The sequence below is a fragment of the Dermacentor albipictus genome, chromosome 2 (assembly GCF_038994185.2).
Source record: "Dermacentor albipictus isolate Rhodes 1998 colony chromosome 2, USDA_Dalb.pri_finalv2, whole genome shotgun sequence".
Classification (NCBI taxonomy): domain Eukaryota; kingdom Metazoa; phylum Arthropoda; class Arachnida; order Ixodida; family Ixodidae; genus Dermacentor; species Dermacentor albipictus.
Window position 1 is genome coordinate 85,402,742 of NC_091822.1, and position 16,525 is coordinate 85,419,266.

At 48.6% G+C, this 16,525-nt stretch overlaps 1 protein-coding gene across 1 annotated transcript; it reads right to left on the minus strand.

Moving 5' to 3' along the window:
- Positions 1 to 4,406: 4,406 nt before the first annotated feature.
- LOC139055733 (serine/arginine-rich splicing factor 6-like) lies at positions 4,407 to 5,048 on the minus strand. The gene has a single exon (XM_070533265.1). It carries the CDS (start codon positions 5,046 to 5,048, stop codon positions 4,407 to 4,409), a length of 642 nt encoding a protein of 213 aa, XP_070389366.1.
- Positions 5,049 to 16,525: the final 11,477 nt, after the last annotated feature.

Here is a 16,525-nt window from a genome sequence, read left to right on the forward strand (position 1 = left end):
CATTGCAATTGGTCCCTTGAGTTACTAAGCAAGACAATATATCGGCGAATGGCGAGTTACTAAGGCATACTCCGTGAACTCTTATCCCCAATTCTTCCCAATATAGGTCTCTGAATACTTGCTGTAAACACGCTTTGAATACCATTGGAGTGATCGTGCCTCAGTGCCTGACTTCCTTCTTTATTGTGATTGTGTTGCTTATTCTATCGACGACTACGGTGGCTGTGCAGCCGCTATATTTCTGTAGTATATTTCGCTCCTGCACCCTGATTCCATAATGCCTCCATGGCTGCTGAGGTTTCGACTGAATCAAACGCTTTCTCGTAATCAATGAACGTCATATATTTTGCTTATATTCCGCATATTTCTCTATCGACTGATTGATAGCGTGAGTGTGGTCTATCGTCAAGTAGCCTTTACGAAATCTTCCCTGGTTCTTTGGTTGACAGAAGTGCAAGGTGTTGCTGAGACTATTTGCGATTACCTTAGTAAATACTTTGAAGGCAACGGACAGTAAGTTGATCGGCCTATAATTTTTCAAGTCTTTGGCATCCCCCTCATTGCGTATAAAGGGTGGCCAGTTTTTAAAGACCAATCTGCCCAGCAACGCACAACATATCTGCTGTTACCTGACTATTCCCTCTTCCATTATCGTCTTGGGTGCCACTGGTACTGTAGAAATCTCTATAGAACTCCTAGCCACTTGAAATATCTTATCCATATTAGTAATGATATTGCCGGCTTTGTCTCTTAACGCAGACATCTGATTCTTCCCCATTCCTAGTTTCTTCGTAACTGCTCTTAGGCTTCCTCCGTTCTTCAGAGCATGCTCAATTATATCCATATTATACTTCCTTATGTCACCTATCTTCCTCTTGTTGATTAACTTGGAAAGTTCTGCCAGTTCAATTCAAGCTGTAGGGTTAGGAGCTTTCATTCATATTCCAATAGCCGGACATGCCGCCATACAAATAGAAACCTGGCAACGTTTAACGCTAGAACGTTTTCTAGTTAGGTGAGTCTAGCAGTGCTATTGGAGGAATTAGAGGGCAGTAAATGGGATATAATAGGGCTCAGTGAAGTTAGGAGGCCAAAAGAAGCATATACAGTGCTAAAAAGCGGGCACGTCCTGTGCTACCGGGGCTTAGCGGAGAGAACTAGGAGTCGGATTCCTGATTAATAAGAATATAGCTGGTAACATACAAGAATTCTATAGCATTAACGAGAGGGTGGCAGGTCTTGTTGTGAAACTTAATAAGAGGTACAAAATGAAGATTGTACAGGTCTACGCCCCTACATCTAGTCATGATGACCAGGAAGTCGAAAGCTTCTATGAAGACGCGGAATCGGCGATGGGTAGAGTGAAAACTAAATACACTATACTAATGGGCGACTTTAATGCCAACGTAGGCAAGAAGCAGGCTGGAGACAAAGCAATGGGGGAATATGGCACAGCTCCTAGGAATAGCAGGGGAGAGATATTAGTAGAGTTTGCGGAACAGAATAATATGCGGATAATGAATACCTTTTCCGCAAGCAGCATACCCGAAAGTCGACGCGGAGGAGCCCGAACGGCGAGACTAGAAATGAAATAGACTTCGTTCTCTGCACTAACCCTGGCATCATACAAGATGTTGGCCGTGCACAGCAAGGTGCGCTCCAGTGACCATAGGATGGTAAGAACTCGAATTAGAGTAGACCTGGGGAGGGAACGGAAGAAACTGGTGCATAAGAAGCGGATCAATGAGTTAGCGGTAAGAGGGAAAATAGACGAATTCCAGATCAAGCTACAGAACAGGTATTCGGCTTTAACTCAGGAAGAGGACCTTAGTGTTGAAGCAATGAACGACAATCTTGTGGGCATCAGTAAGGAGTGTGCAATGGAAGCCGGTGGTAACTCCGTTAGGCAGGACACCAGTAAACTATCGCAGGAGACGAAAGATCTGATCAAGAAACGCCAATGTATGAAAGCCTCTAACGCTACAGCTAGAATAGAACTGGCAGAACTTTCGAAGTTAATCAACAAGCGTAAGACAGCTGACATAAGCAAGTATAATATGGACAGAATTGAACATGCCCTCAGGAACGGAGGAAGCCTGAAAACAGTAAAGAAGAAACTAGGAATTGGCAAGAATCATATGTATGCGTTAAGAGACAAAGCCGGCAATATCATTACTAATATGGATGAAATAGTTCAAGTGGCTGAGGAGTTCCACAGAGATTTTATAGTACCAGTGGCACCCACGACGATAATGGAAGAGAAAATAGTCTAGAAGAATTCGAAATCCCACAGGTAACACCGGAAGAAGTAAAGAAAGCCTTAGGAGATATGCAAAGGGGGAAGGCAGCTGGGGAGGATCAGGTAACAGCAGATTTGTTGAAGGATGGTGGGCAGATTGTTCTAGAGAAACTGGCCACCCTGTATACGCAATGCCTCATGCCCTCGAGCGTACCGGAATCTTGGAAGAACGCCAACATAATCCTGATCCATAAGAAAGGGGACGCCAAAGACTTGAAAAATTATAGACCGATCAGCTTACTGTCAGTTGCCTACAAACTATTTACTAAGGTAATCGCAAATAGAATCAGGAACACCCTAAACTTCTGTCAAGCAAAGGACCAGGCAGGATTCCGTAAAGGCTACTCAACCATAGACCATATTCACACTATGAATCAGGTGATAGAGAAATGTGCGGAATATAACCAACCCTTATATATAGCTTTCATTGATTACGAGAAAGCGTTTGATTCTCTCGAAACCTCAGCAGTCATGGAGGCTTTGCGGAATCAGGGTGTAGACGAGCCGTATGTAAAAATACTGAAAGATATCTATAGCGGCTCCACAGCCACCGTAGTCCTCCATAAAGAAAGCAACAAAATCCCAATAAGAAAGGCGTCAGGCAGGGAGATACGATCTCTCCAATGCTATTCACAGCCTGTTTACAGGAGTTATTCAGAGACCTGGATTGGGAAGAATTGGGGATAAAAGTTAATGGAGAATACCTTAGTAACTTGAGATTCGCTGATTATATTGCCTTGCTTAGTAACTCAGGGGACCAACTGCAATGCATGCTCACTGACCTGGAAAGGCAAAGCAGAAGAGTGGGTCTAAAAATTAATCTGCAGAAAACTAAAGTAATGCTTATCAGTCTCGGAAGAGAACAGCAATTTACAATAGGCAGCGAGGCACTGGAAGTCGTAAGGGAATACATCTACTTAGGGCAGGTAGTGACTGCTGATCCGGATCATGAGGCGGAAATAATCAGAAGAATAAGAATGGGCTGGGGTGCGTTTTGCAGGCATTCTCAGATCATGAACAGCAGGTTGCCATTATCCCTCAAGAGAAAAGTGTATAATAGCTGTGTCTTACCAGTGCTCACCTACGGGGCATAAACCTGGAGGCTTACGAAAAGGGTTCTACTCAAATTGAGGACGACGCAACGAGCTATGGAAAGAAGAATGATAGGTGTAACGTTAAGGGATAAGAAAAGAGCAGATTGGGTGAGGGAACAAACGCGAGTTAATGACATCTTAGTTGAAATCAAGAAGAAGAAATGGGCATGGGCAGGACATGTAATGAGGAGGGAAGATAACCGATGGTCATTAAGGGTTACGGACTGGATTCCAAGGGAAGGGAAGAGCAGCAGGGGGCGGCAGAAAGTTAGGTGGGCGGATGAGATTAAGAAGTTTGCAGGTGACGGCATGGCCACAATTAGTACATGACCGGGGTTGTTGGAGAAATATGGGAGAGGCCTTTGCCCTGCAGTGGGCGTAACCAGGCTGATGATGATGATGAACATCGGGCTTGTTTTCTTGCCCGTCAATGTTTAATAATAGTTGCGCTTCTTTGTTGCGAATCCCGCGGCTTTTCCATTGGTAAATTACGGTGGTATCCCCCCGGTTTTCTTCTTGTGCTTCTTACTTGGCTTCTGCATCATCCTTTCCGGGCGTTTCGAGTCGATTGCGCCTTTTCGCGATCGCGCCTTTGATTTTTTCGGACCACTCCTTTTTCAGGGACTTTCAGGGACAACCTCGAATGGGGCGTGCATTTTGCCTAGCCTTTCATTAATTTCGGAAATTGCGGCCGAAATGGCCGTGAGCTCTCCTTCTCACGGGATCTGCGTCGTTGCCGTGGTCGCGGTCTCTACGGTCACCGCTTCCTCTCCGCTCGCGGGGCACATTTCGGCGGCCATCGCCTCTTGATTACTTGATGCACGTTGCGTAACCGCAGCCTCTCCCGCCGCCCGCCCTAGGCGGGGCGAGGGGAGGTCCCTCTGCGGCAATAAGCGCAAGCCGGCGGCGTTGTTTGCCGCCGTACTGTTGTTTTGGGGGCTTGCATTTGCCGAGCTGCCGTTATTCGCCAGTGTTTCGATCTTATTCATAAGCGCCCGAATTAGGGCGTCCTGCTACTGGATCTGAGCGTTTTGGCGCTCTATGATCCTGTTAAGTTCCATCACTTCGCTACTGTCCTTTTTCGGATTAGCTTGTGAGTTAAGGGGTTGGGAGGGGGTGAGCGGTGGGAATTCGCTGTTCTTGGTTCGAGCGACGAGAGACCTGTTGGTCCAGCCCACCTTTTCCTCGGCGATCCCTCGGCGTCCGGTTGACTCACTCCGGGACCTTAAACTGCCCCCGTATCTCGAACTGGTCCGGGAGCGCGAGCAGCGGTTGCCGTCGCCGTTGCCGCCCCCGGATGGTGTCTTTGATCGGGAGCGACTCCGGCAGCCGTTTCCGCCGCCACTGTTGTTGCTGCTGCGGCCTGGCGTGTGTGACCGGCCCGGTTGTTTGGATGCGCTACGGCGGGGTCCGCCTGCAGGACCTCTCTTGTCTCGGTTTCTTCTCCCGGCATCTTCTTCCTCTGCTCGGCGCCGTTCCCAGTGTCGCTGGCGGACGACGTAGGACGTCTTGAAGCGGGCTTTGGAGGCCTTTTCCGCGACCAGGTGTTTGCCTCCGCACAGGCCACACTTCGGGACACATCTGTGGTCTTCGGCGGGGTTGGAGATTCTGCACCCTCGGCAGATCGTGTTCGAAGGATCCGGGCACACGTCCATTCTGTGGCCCGCTCTTCCGCACGCATAGCATACGTCAATTTGTTTTCTGTGCGACGTGCACTCCGTGAGCAGGTTACCGTATCTCACGTAATTGGGTACTTCGTGCCCTTCGAAAGCAATGACGACTGATCGGGTTTTACCGATTCGGTTTGCCTGTAGTAACATTGGGTTATGCTTGTGCACAACATTGTCCTGAATTTCCTGTGCCGTATCCTCGTGCGGGATGCCCCTTATGACGCCCTTCACCGTGCCGTGGGGGGCCGCTTCGTAGGTACTTATTTCGTGCGCCGTGCCGCGTATGTCGATCCTTCCTACTGCAGCGTATCGGTCGGCGTGCTCTCTCTTGGAGGTGCTCACCACTACGATATTTTGCTGTAGGTTGGGGCACACGACGTCTTCACTTGCTTCATTGGCGGGGATCTGTGCCACCGCCGCAATTGCACGACTTAGTTCAACCCGAGTCACGTCGCTCACGTGGAGCCCGCCTCGCGGTCGGAACACGATCTTTATGTCGCCACGCAGCAAGTCTGGCATGCGCGCGCCCTTCAACAATTTGCCCTTGTTTATCCGTTTCGCCCTTGAGTGACGTGTATCGCTGCCAGTGGCGCCACCGCCGAGCTTGTTGCTCCGGCTGTTGACATCAGCCGTGGCCTTGGCGCCATCTTGGCTCGTTTAAGTACGAGATTTAGGCCTATCTTGCCCGTGCCTTGGTGCTTGACTGTTTCACCGGCAGTTCTCCAGCCTTGCGATCTTGTGCACTGGTCCGGCGACATTTCGATGCCGTCCACCTCTACACGCATAGCGGTAATCATCTTAGGTTAATGCTCACTTGCGTAATCACCGATGGTTCGATGTTCCGCTGGCGGCTTCACCGAGGCTAGGGCTGGGCCTACCGCTCCCCCGGCCAAGGCCGAAGTCGACGTTAGGCCCAGCGGCGTGCGCTCCTCTCGGCACAGAAAAGTCTTCTAAATTCGGAAAAAGCGGCCCTCTACCTCAGAATTTGTGTTCCCGGTGGTCCCCACAACTTCATACATCTGGTCGATGCACTTTCCATAAGGTGCGACTCAAGAATCCGGCATTTCAAAGAAAAAACAGGGAACAAGTGAAATGCGTCCGCTCGCTCCCTTCGTCGTCTTCGTCTCCCCTCCAGGAATGGGCAAGGATCAGATGTATGCGTTCAGAGTCAAAGCCGGCGATATCATTACTAATATGGATGAGATAGTTCAAGTGGCTGAGGAGTTCTATTAGCGGCGAGAATTAGGAGTGGCGCCCTCTCGCGTGTGACGTCACGGCCAGGACGCCGCTCGCTCCGTCTCGCTCGGCGGCCGCGCGCGCTCGTTCCCTTCGTGTATGCTTGGGGTATGGTTGGCTCGAGCCGCACTTATTGAAGGGTATGTCGGCTTCTTTCTGCTGCCATGCCTGAACCACAGTTCCTTCTCCTAAAGCACGTGAGTCAATAAAATTTGGGGCTTGGATATCGCAAGCTATGTAGCGTTGAACGGGGCTACTGGTTTTACAAAGCACATATGCGCCGTCTCTGTCCATAAATTTTGCGTAAAAAGAATGTCTGCAAATTCAATACGCGAAGTTGTGTACGATGCTTGGCTAAACACTTAACATTCCCTTAGAATTTAGCTATGATAGACATTGCATTTTACATGAAAGAAAAATCTTGGTATTTGGCGTCAGCATGTTATCCGTGTTAGAAAGACATTGCCCAGCGAAGCTGTCATCATGATTCTTATTACTCTGGTGAGTTGTTCTAGCCAAATAGGGCCATTTATTAATACCTAAAAGAAAGAGTTAGGCGCCCATTTTTTATGAAAAAGTTTGCTGCTAGTTTCACCCCTCTCAGAAACAGGCCTCCAAAAAACGAATCGCTCATGGCTGCTAACACGACGGCGCGTCATGTAGAGTATTTACATAGTTAATTCACAAATACCATAGTAGAAATCACCTGAGAGAAAAGTTTAGTTGTTAAGATCGAGAGCCAATCAATTGCAAGCGATGAAATGTTTCATAGTGGCCCTCAGCAGCCTTTATCGACAATATGGCACACCCATCACGCAACGGTAGCAACCGACTGTCGGTATGGCGAGGCACGCTTTGTTCGTGAAACCCATCAGTTCACTACAATTTCGAATTGAAACCATAAAGCATTTTGCAGCTCCAATTGGAATGGCTAAAGTATTCTCGAGCTACTACAGCGCAGCTTAGATTGTCCAGAAAAGCAAAATTCAAGCACTTTCTGTCTCACCATGTCTAGATCCAGCGTTGTTTAATTGTGCAAACGGAGAACTATTCGCTTCGTCGGTACATAAAAGAGAACCTCGCCCAACTGCAGGCAAAATAAAGGTTGCTCCAATCCAATCGCAAACATTCATAATGAAAACACCACAAGACCACCATATATTCACTTGATTTTTGACCCTCCACAGGGGAATTATATCTTCAATATGTCCCATACTACCAATGATTGACACCCCGACTTCTTTCTGGCTGCAGCATGTGGTCCAACAGGCATATTTCACTAAAAAATTTAGGCCGAGTAGCCTGTGTCAGTTCGCCAAACAAATTCGCCATGTATATTCCTCAAGCAACAAACACCAGTAAATTTCTCAAGTGAGTTGAACGTGTAGCACAGAAAAGGGAATATATATTGGTGCATTCCATTTTGTATTCTGTAAATAGACGTAAGCCTTCATTAGCTTTACATCAAATTGCCGCCGCTTAATATAAGCACGTGAAGAACCGCCTAATTTTAAGAAGCAGTCAAAGAAGCAAGTTGTACTTGTATAACCTAACTGCAGTATTAGTTAAGTCCTCGTGTAACCGCCGAGCGGTTCTGTGGAGAAACGCAAAAATTCGATATTACACCATGAACTACTCGTCGTGAGCAAATCAGTTTTAGCGGATTGTAACTGTTGCAGAAGTCATATATAGCCAGCGTCTGCGACATACTTGTTGCATCGCGGCAGGTATCGTATCATACGTGAATTCTTATTTTCTATATTTTTGCGGTTGTCGATTGAAAAACCCGCAATGGGCTGGTCTGCGCTCCTTCGGCTGGCACTGTAGCGTTGCCTTCGAGAGCTGCATTGTCGTCTAAGAAATAAGCTCTTTGAATAAATTTTCGCAAATGAATACGTCGTAAAAATATATTTGAAACGACCGCCATAAGTATACAAGCAAAGAGAACGAGTGCGCGCAAACGACAACACCGCCGAAAGCGCCCGGACACCGCCCGAACGGTAGCAGACGACAGGTGCGAGTCCGTGCCCTGACGCTGCGCTCGCAGCGCCCCTGTAGTTCGTTCTCGGGGCTAATAAAGATTTATACAGTACCAGTGGCACCCACGACGATAATGGAAGAAGGAATAGTCTAGAGGAATCTAACGTCCCTCAAGTAATACCGGAAAAAGTAAAGAAAGAATTGGGAGCTCTGCAAAGGGGGAAAGTAGCTGGGGAGGATCAGGTAAGAGCAGATTTGTTGAAGCATGGTGGGCGGATTCTTCTAGAAAAACTGGCCACCCTGTATACGAAAAGCCTCATGACCTCGAGCGTACTGGAATTTTGGATGAACGCCAACATAATCCTAATCCATAAGAAAGGGGACGCCAAATACTTGAAAAATTATAGACCGATCAGCTTACTGTCCATTGCCTACAAAGTATTTACTAAGGTAATCCCAAATAGAATCAGGAACACCTTAGACTTCTGTCAACCAAAGGACCAGGCAGGATTTCGTAAAGACGACTCAACAACAGCCCATATTCACATGATCAATCAGGTGTTAGAGAAATGTGCGGAATATAGCCGGCCCTTATATATAGCTTTCATTGATAACGAGAAAGCGTTTGATTCAGTCGAACGCTTAGCAGTCATGCAGGCATTACGGAATCGGGGTGAAAACCAGCCGTATATAAAAATACTGAAAGATATTTACAGCGGCTCCACAGTCAGCGTAGTCCTTCATAAAGAGAACAACAAAATCCCAATAAAGAAGGGCATCAGGCAGGGAGATGCGATCTCTCCAATGCTATTCACAGTGTGTGTACAGGAGGTATTCAGAGACCGGGATGGGGAAGGATTGGGGATAAAAGTTAGTGGAGAATACCTTAGTAACTTGAGATTCGCTGATTATATTGCCTTGCTTAGTAACTCAGGCGACCAACTGCAATGCATGCTCACTGACCTGGAGAGGCAAAGCAGAAGAGTGCGTCTAAAAATTATTCTGCAGAAAACTAAAGTAATGTTTAGCAGTCTCGGAAGAGAACAGCAATTTACAATAGGTAGCGAGGCACTGGAAGTGGTAAGGGAATACATCTACTTAGGGCAGGTAGTGACGGTGGATCCGGATCTTGAGACGGAAATAATCAGAAGAATAAGAATGGGCTGAGGTGCGTTTGGCAGGCATTCTCAGATCATAAACACGAGGTTGCCATTATCCCTCAAGAGAAAAGTGTATAATAGCTGTGTCTTACCAGTGCTCACCTTGCTCACCTACGGGGCATAAACCTGGAGGCTTACGAAAAGGGTTCTACTCAAATTGAGGACGACGCAACGAGCTATGGAAAGAAGAATGATAGGTGTAACGTTAAGGGATAAGAAAAGAGCAGATTGGGTGAGGGAACAAACGCGAGTTAATGACATCTTAGTTGAAATCAAGAAGAAGAAATGGGCATGGGCAGGACATGTAATGAGGAGGGAAGATAACCGATGGTCATTAAGGGTTACGGACTGGATTCCAAGGGAAGGGAAGAGCAGCAGGGGGCGGCAGAAAGTTAGGTGGGCGGATGAGATTAAGAAGTTTGCAGGTGACGGCATGGCCACAATTAGTACATGACCGGGGTTGTTGGAGAAATATGGGAGAGGCCTTTGCCTTGCAGTGGGCTGATGATCGTAATGATACATATGCGTTTTTTAATCAGGTCCTTCGTCTCCTGCGATATCTTACCGGTAACCTGTGTAACCAAGTTACCACCGAATTCTATTGCGCATTCCTTAATGATGCCCATAATATTATCCTTCCTTGCTTCAACACTAAGATCTTCTTCCTGAGCTAAGGCCGAATACCTATTCTGTAGCTTGATCTGGAATGACTCTATTTTCCCACTTACGGCAAACTCATTGATCAGGCTCTTATGTACCAGTTTGTTACGTTGCCTCCTCAAGTCTAGGCTAATTCGAGATCTTACCATCCTATGGTCACTGCAGCGCACCCTGCCTGGCACGTACACATCTTTGTAGAAGGATCGACGTTTGGGCGAGTTGTTACTGGTTGAACATCATGAAAGGGCAGCGCAATATGACGAAAACAGAATGCAGGAGCACACACGTCATATAGACACTTGTATTCGTGTATGGCGGTGTCCAGCGCACCAACGTAACAAAGAGCACGGAAGGTTGCAAATTTTCTTGCGCGGTGCCGTGAGGACGGACAGCCGTGCGCCGGAGACCAACCGGTGTGGCTACGGCGTAAGAGCCGAGACCGGCCGGTTCCGAAAGGACCAGGATGTGTGAGGTGCGTTTGCCTTGTTTACACAAAGCAGTGTGTATCTCGAGTACGACTCCTGTACACGCGGAAATGCGTGCACCTGGCATAAAACCTTGTTCACTTGCACGATTTGGTATGTGCAACGCGACACAAACGCGGGTAAAGAATGAATGACACGTATTCATCGCGCTGCACATATACGAAAAGAATGTTAACTTGCCAACTTCCTCGATTTGCTGTGTTGCTTTAACGATTCTTCTGACTATGCGGGACTAGAACAGTGTGTTCAAAGCAGAGTAAAAACTAACAAATGCAATTGTCCTACTGCACCCTGGTTTTTCTCTCCCCTCTTTTTTTAATGTTTTCTTGGTGCTCTCATTTTTCCTGTAACGTTGACTGATGTACTAGTGTTCATTGTTCTGCAGTAAGCGAAACTATCGTGCGCTCACGCTTATGAGACAGCTGTGATAGCTTCAGTATTTACCACCTGCAATATCTTGCTTCTTCGATTGGCCTTATTCGACGTGAGGAATGTAAAATTCTTTTTGCATATTTATGTAGCGCTGTGTTATAGTAAATTTACCTATGTAGTGTGAAGAGATGAAGAAAAATGCGTTGTCATATTACAGTGTGCAATGTATGAATAATTACTTTGCAAGTTTGCCATGTTATCTGATTATTGCATAAAAATGCCCATTGTTACTCTTAATAGCTCGTTGCCTTTCCAGTGGCCTTTAATTCTGGCTTCCAAGGCTTCACAAACCAGCACTCTTCCCCTGCTGCCACCAGTCATTGCTCATCCATTCCCTTGTACGGAATAAATTTGATCTAGAGGCTCGTGCATCTTGAACCTTTTTTCACTTGCAGATTTGCTGCTACGAAACATCTGTTTAATTTGTGGTATGAGTGAATCGTAAAATTGAGCTTTGTATAAAATGTACGCGTATGAACATTTGAAATGCGTTTAAATCTACGTGGCTGTACCACATATATCGAAAACGTGCTGCTGCTGTGAACGGATCAGGTACTATAGGGGTCTTGGCAACGACAATTAATCGGCTGGTTTCGGAAGCCAAAATGCGCTCACATAAGTGTCCAGCGTACGTGTGGGAAGTTTTTTTTAAACACCCTTCAGAACATCTCTTGCCTTCCCGTCTCGGGGAGAAAACTTCATACGCACGCTAAAAACATTGTACCGCTTTCTGTTGGAAGGTAATGCCCGTTTGCTCGTGAACGTTTGAGATGTTCAAGCCGCGGGCGTAGCCAGAATATTATTTCGGAGGATCGATGGGGCATCCTACTTCATATATCTAGGTTCGTGCGTGTGTTTGTTTATGAGCGTATATATATGCACATAGAAACTAAAACTTTCCGGGGATTGGCACCCTAACCCTCCTCCGGCTACGCCAATCGTTCGAACGTAGCCTGCATTAAATAGTGTCATCTTGCTGAGCGCTTGCGAACAATTGCTGCATCTAGCTCCCGACAAGCAGACAAAAAAGGCAATTGAACTCCGCGTGGCTTTGCCACCTGCGCGCGCAAGGAGTGTCTTCCCTGCAGGGCTGGAAACAAAGCGGTCCTATGCGCCAACTCCGCTCCCTGCGGGAGCACGGATGGATGGATGTTATGAGCGTCTTCTTCGGAACGGGGCGGTGGGTTGTGCCACCAAGCTGTTGCTATTATACATTCCGTGCAGGACCTATAGGGGGCGCCTTGAAAGGCGCACGCAGCGCCACTTGCGGTGCGACTCGCGTGCAATATTGAGAATCGTAGCAGACGGTAGTGGCTCCTTGCATAGGAAGCTATGGCGGTGCAAGTGCCCGTGGCTGGCGCATTAGCCTTTCGAGCTGGATGGGTGGATGAAAAGTTTAATAAGGTCCTGAGGTACGCGACTCAGTGCGCTGCGGGCCGCGGCCACGTTGGGACAGCCAGGCCTTGACCGACCGCCGCATAGTGGGCCCTCTGGACAGCCCATAGTTGCGCCCCGGCGTCGGGGCTCTTGATAGCGGATAGCCACTTGTCCTCATTGATTTGTTCCGTGCCTCGTAACGAGGGGCAACGCCAGAGCATATGGTCTAGGCTAGGCTTAAAGATATTGTAGTGAGATCTTTCTTCCGCGATGCCATACGAAGAAATGCGAAAAACTGCATCAAAAAGGGCATTTTTTTTGTTCTTATTTAAAGGGGGTTTATCAAGGTTCGACGGCAGGCAGAATGACCGCACGACGAGCACAGCGGAATCAGTCTCAGCCAGCGTCCACAGCTCGCGATCTGGGCTGGCACCGGTCGCCTAGGCAGTGTCCCACTGCTGCGTGCGTTGCTTAATCCCCACTACAGTTACCGGGCGGCTGAAAGAAGCCATCCTGGCGACTGAAGGCGACATGAGAATACGGAGGTCACGATATTGTTTGAGGCTGCACATGTGGACCACCTGGGGGCCAAGACGACGCTTCTCGGATGGGGTGGTGGGTTCAGCAACATAGGTGGCAGTAGCTAGGCACTCAATGACGCGATACGGGCCTTCGTACTTGGGGGAAAACTGAGGAGTTAGGCCAGGGGTATGAAACGGCATCCGCAGACAGGCGAGGGAGCGGCGGCGAAAGCTTGCGCAGTCAGATTGCGTTCATGGCGATCTTTTTAGAGGGCTTGGTCGTCCGAAGTAAAGGAGCGGGACAGCTAGCGACACTCTTCAAAATACTGGGCCATTTCAGAAACGGGGCGTCCGGACGGTACGGCAAAATGGTGTCAATTGTGGTGCATGGTTCGCCGCAATACAAAAGAAAGAATGGAGGAAAGCCGGTTGTCGACTGTGTCGCGGTATTATACGCGTAAGTGACGAAGGGAAGAACGATATCTCAGTCAGAGTGGTCCTAAATAATGCCACGCCAGTAATACCGTTGTAGGAGCGGCTTATATGTTTTCGGCGCTCCAGCTTGGGTATATTGAGGGTCAGCATGAAAGTATGCGCAGATATTGGACCGCATCGCTAGGGATGACGTGCAGCAAATTACGGCCTACCGGATGATAGTTGCGACGCTATAATAGTTCGTCCCATATCGCAATATCCATGGCTTGACGGCGAAGTGCACATGTGTGTGCAGAAGTTGGCGGAGCGGAAAGAGCATTCAGGAGGGAGACGTTCCTTGAGACTTTTCGCTGTTCAGAAGGCACGTGTATGGTGGTAAGAGCAGCCAAAGGGAAAGGCACCAGTTGAATGCGGTACTGCAGTCGATTTCATGGAAGATAGGGAGAGCGCATCTGCGTCGTAGTGTTTTCCGGCCCCTATAGGTACAGCACGTGAATGTCAAATTCTTGCAGGCGAAGAGCCCAATGTCCAAGGCGACCAGAAGGATCCTTCAGGGATGCCCATCAACACAGTGCGTGATGGTCAGTCACCACGTCGAAAGTGTGGCATTATAAGTAGGGACTAAACATTCTTATTGCCACACAATCGCAAGAACTTCCTTTTCAGTTACCGAGTAGTTGGATTCCGCCTTCGTGAGGGCAGGGCCAGCATAGGCGACAACATACTCAGAAAAGCCAGGTTTGCGTTGCGCGAATACTGCAGCAAGACCGACGTCACTGGTGTCCGTGTGTACTTCTGTTGGTGCAGTCGGGTCGTAACGGTGCGGAATGGGTGGTGAGGTAAGCAAACGCCGTAATGTAGTGAAGGCGTCGTCGCAGGCTTGAGTCCTGTTGGATAGGTTACCAGGGCTAGCAAGGAGCTTCGTAAGCGGTGCTATTATGGAGGCAAAGTTCTGGAAAAATGACGAAAACACGAGCACAAGCCCACAAAGCTGCGCAGTTCTTTTACTGAGGTCGGCTTAGGAAACTCTGCGACGGCGCGAAGTTAAGTCAGGAAGAATCCCGTGTTCTGAGAATACACGACCTAGTATGGTGTGGTGACGAGCCCCGAAGTGACACTTCTCCAGGTTGTGTTGAACGCTTGCATTGGTAAGGCATTTGAGAATCGTGCGCGGACAGGCGAGGTGTGTAGCAAAATCGATGGCAAACACGACAAGGTCATCAAGATAACAGACGTATCTGCCATTTTTGACCGCATAAGGTGCTGTCCATCATTCGCTCGAATGCTGCACGCGTATTGCAAAGTCCAAATGTCATGATTGTGAATTCGTACACACCATCCGGCCTGACACACACCGTCTTCGGACGATCACACTCAGCCGTCGGGACTTGCCAATAACACGAACGCAGGTCGAGTGAAGAGAACCCGGCGCCCTGTGGACAATGGAGGGCGTCGTCTATGCGTGGAAGAGGGTAAACATCTTTGCTAGTAATGTTGCTGAGACACCGGTAATCCACACAGAACCTAATTGAACCTTCTTTTTTCTTGACCAGCACAACAGCGGATGACCAAAGACTACAGAAAAGTTGGATGACTCCGCGCTGAAGCATATGGTTAACTTGCTCCATAATTACACGACGCTCCGTAGGTGATACACGGTAGGGACGCTGTCGCAAAGGCGTGTTGGTTCCGGTGTCAATTCTGTGAGCAACGGTGCTGGTTTGGCCTAACGATGCTTGGTGGAACTCAAACGAACTCCTGAACTCGTTCAGAAGTGTAAGAAGCTGCGCACGTTTATGCGGAGCGAGGTTGATGTTAATGGAAGCGAAAAATACGTCCGAGGACACCTCAGCGGATGGAAGATGCGGTGTCAACGTGTACAGCTAAGGCTTCGATATTGGCTCGGTGGAATCAATAGGAAAGAGAAGATCATCGACGACTAGCTGAACGTACCCAAGCGTCTCACGGCGGCGTAACGTAAGAGGGCATGAGGTAGTGTTGGAAATAAGTATTCCTGAGGCATCCTGTTGAACTGCTAGATGGGCAAATGTAAGCGACGCATAGTGGCGGCGACACAATACGCTAGACAGAGTGAACAGAAGTGTAGTTTCAGAAAAGGTAGCACAGTAAACAGGAACTACGTCGGGCACTGAGGGGGGAGAGGGTAGTGTCAGCAGCCACGACAAGCTTGTCAACACCAGGCACGGGCACATGGGCAGAAGGTGCATCGCCAAACACCGACAGTTCCACCTGAGCGCGAGCCCAGTCTATAACGGCGTGATGGCGCGATAACAAACCGACTCAAGGATAATATCATGTGAACACGAAGTCAACACAATAAACTTAACGTCGTAGAGTACGTCTCCAGTGATGACTTTGTCTGTGAAGGCTGGAACCGGATGAATTCGCTGTGGGCTTGCAGTACTCAGGGAAAACGCTGTATGTGGCGTTGTCAATTTACGAAGAGACTGGCAAATTTTCTGACTAATGACGGATATAGTGGCACTGGTATCGACGAGCGTAAGAATTCGAACATCTTCAATAAAAACATCGATGTAATTGGCTGGGAAAAGCGAGGATATACACAGTTCGACGACGACGCAGCTCGTGCCTCCCGAGCTGCGGCTGTCACTTTCCCGCCTCAGCGCTGCGTCGGCGACGCATAGCTGAGCGCCGGGTAGCGAAGAGTTGAAAGGCGGAGCCAGGCTGGGGGTCTCACGCGTACACATCAGGTGGCGCGTCCTGTGGCGTATAGCACTGGGGCCGGAAAGAATAGTCGTGTATTCGTGGTGCACCCGGGGCTGCCGTGAAGCGCCAGTGACAGAAGCGTGCAACGTGACCTGGAAGTCCACAAGCGTAGCATATTGGTCGGTTGTCAGCAGTGAGCCACGGATTTACGATGGGCTGCTGTGCACCAAGGAATGGCACCGGTGACTGTCGGAGATGTTGAGGTGCGAAAGCTAGCAGTCGACGCGGTGGCTCTGCAGCAGCATCGCATAAGTGAGTGGGGCGGCAACAGGTGTCGGCTGGGATGCGGGCGGCAGCACTTCGGAGACTTGCTCGTGAATAACTATTGTGATAGATGGCGCTAGATTGTGCGTAGTCCGGAGCCTGCAAAAAACGACAAACACGAGAGCTTCCGTGCCACTTCCTCAGGCACATATTCTTTGATTTGC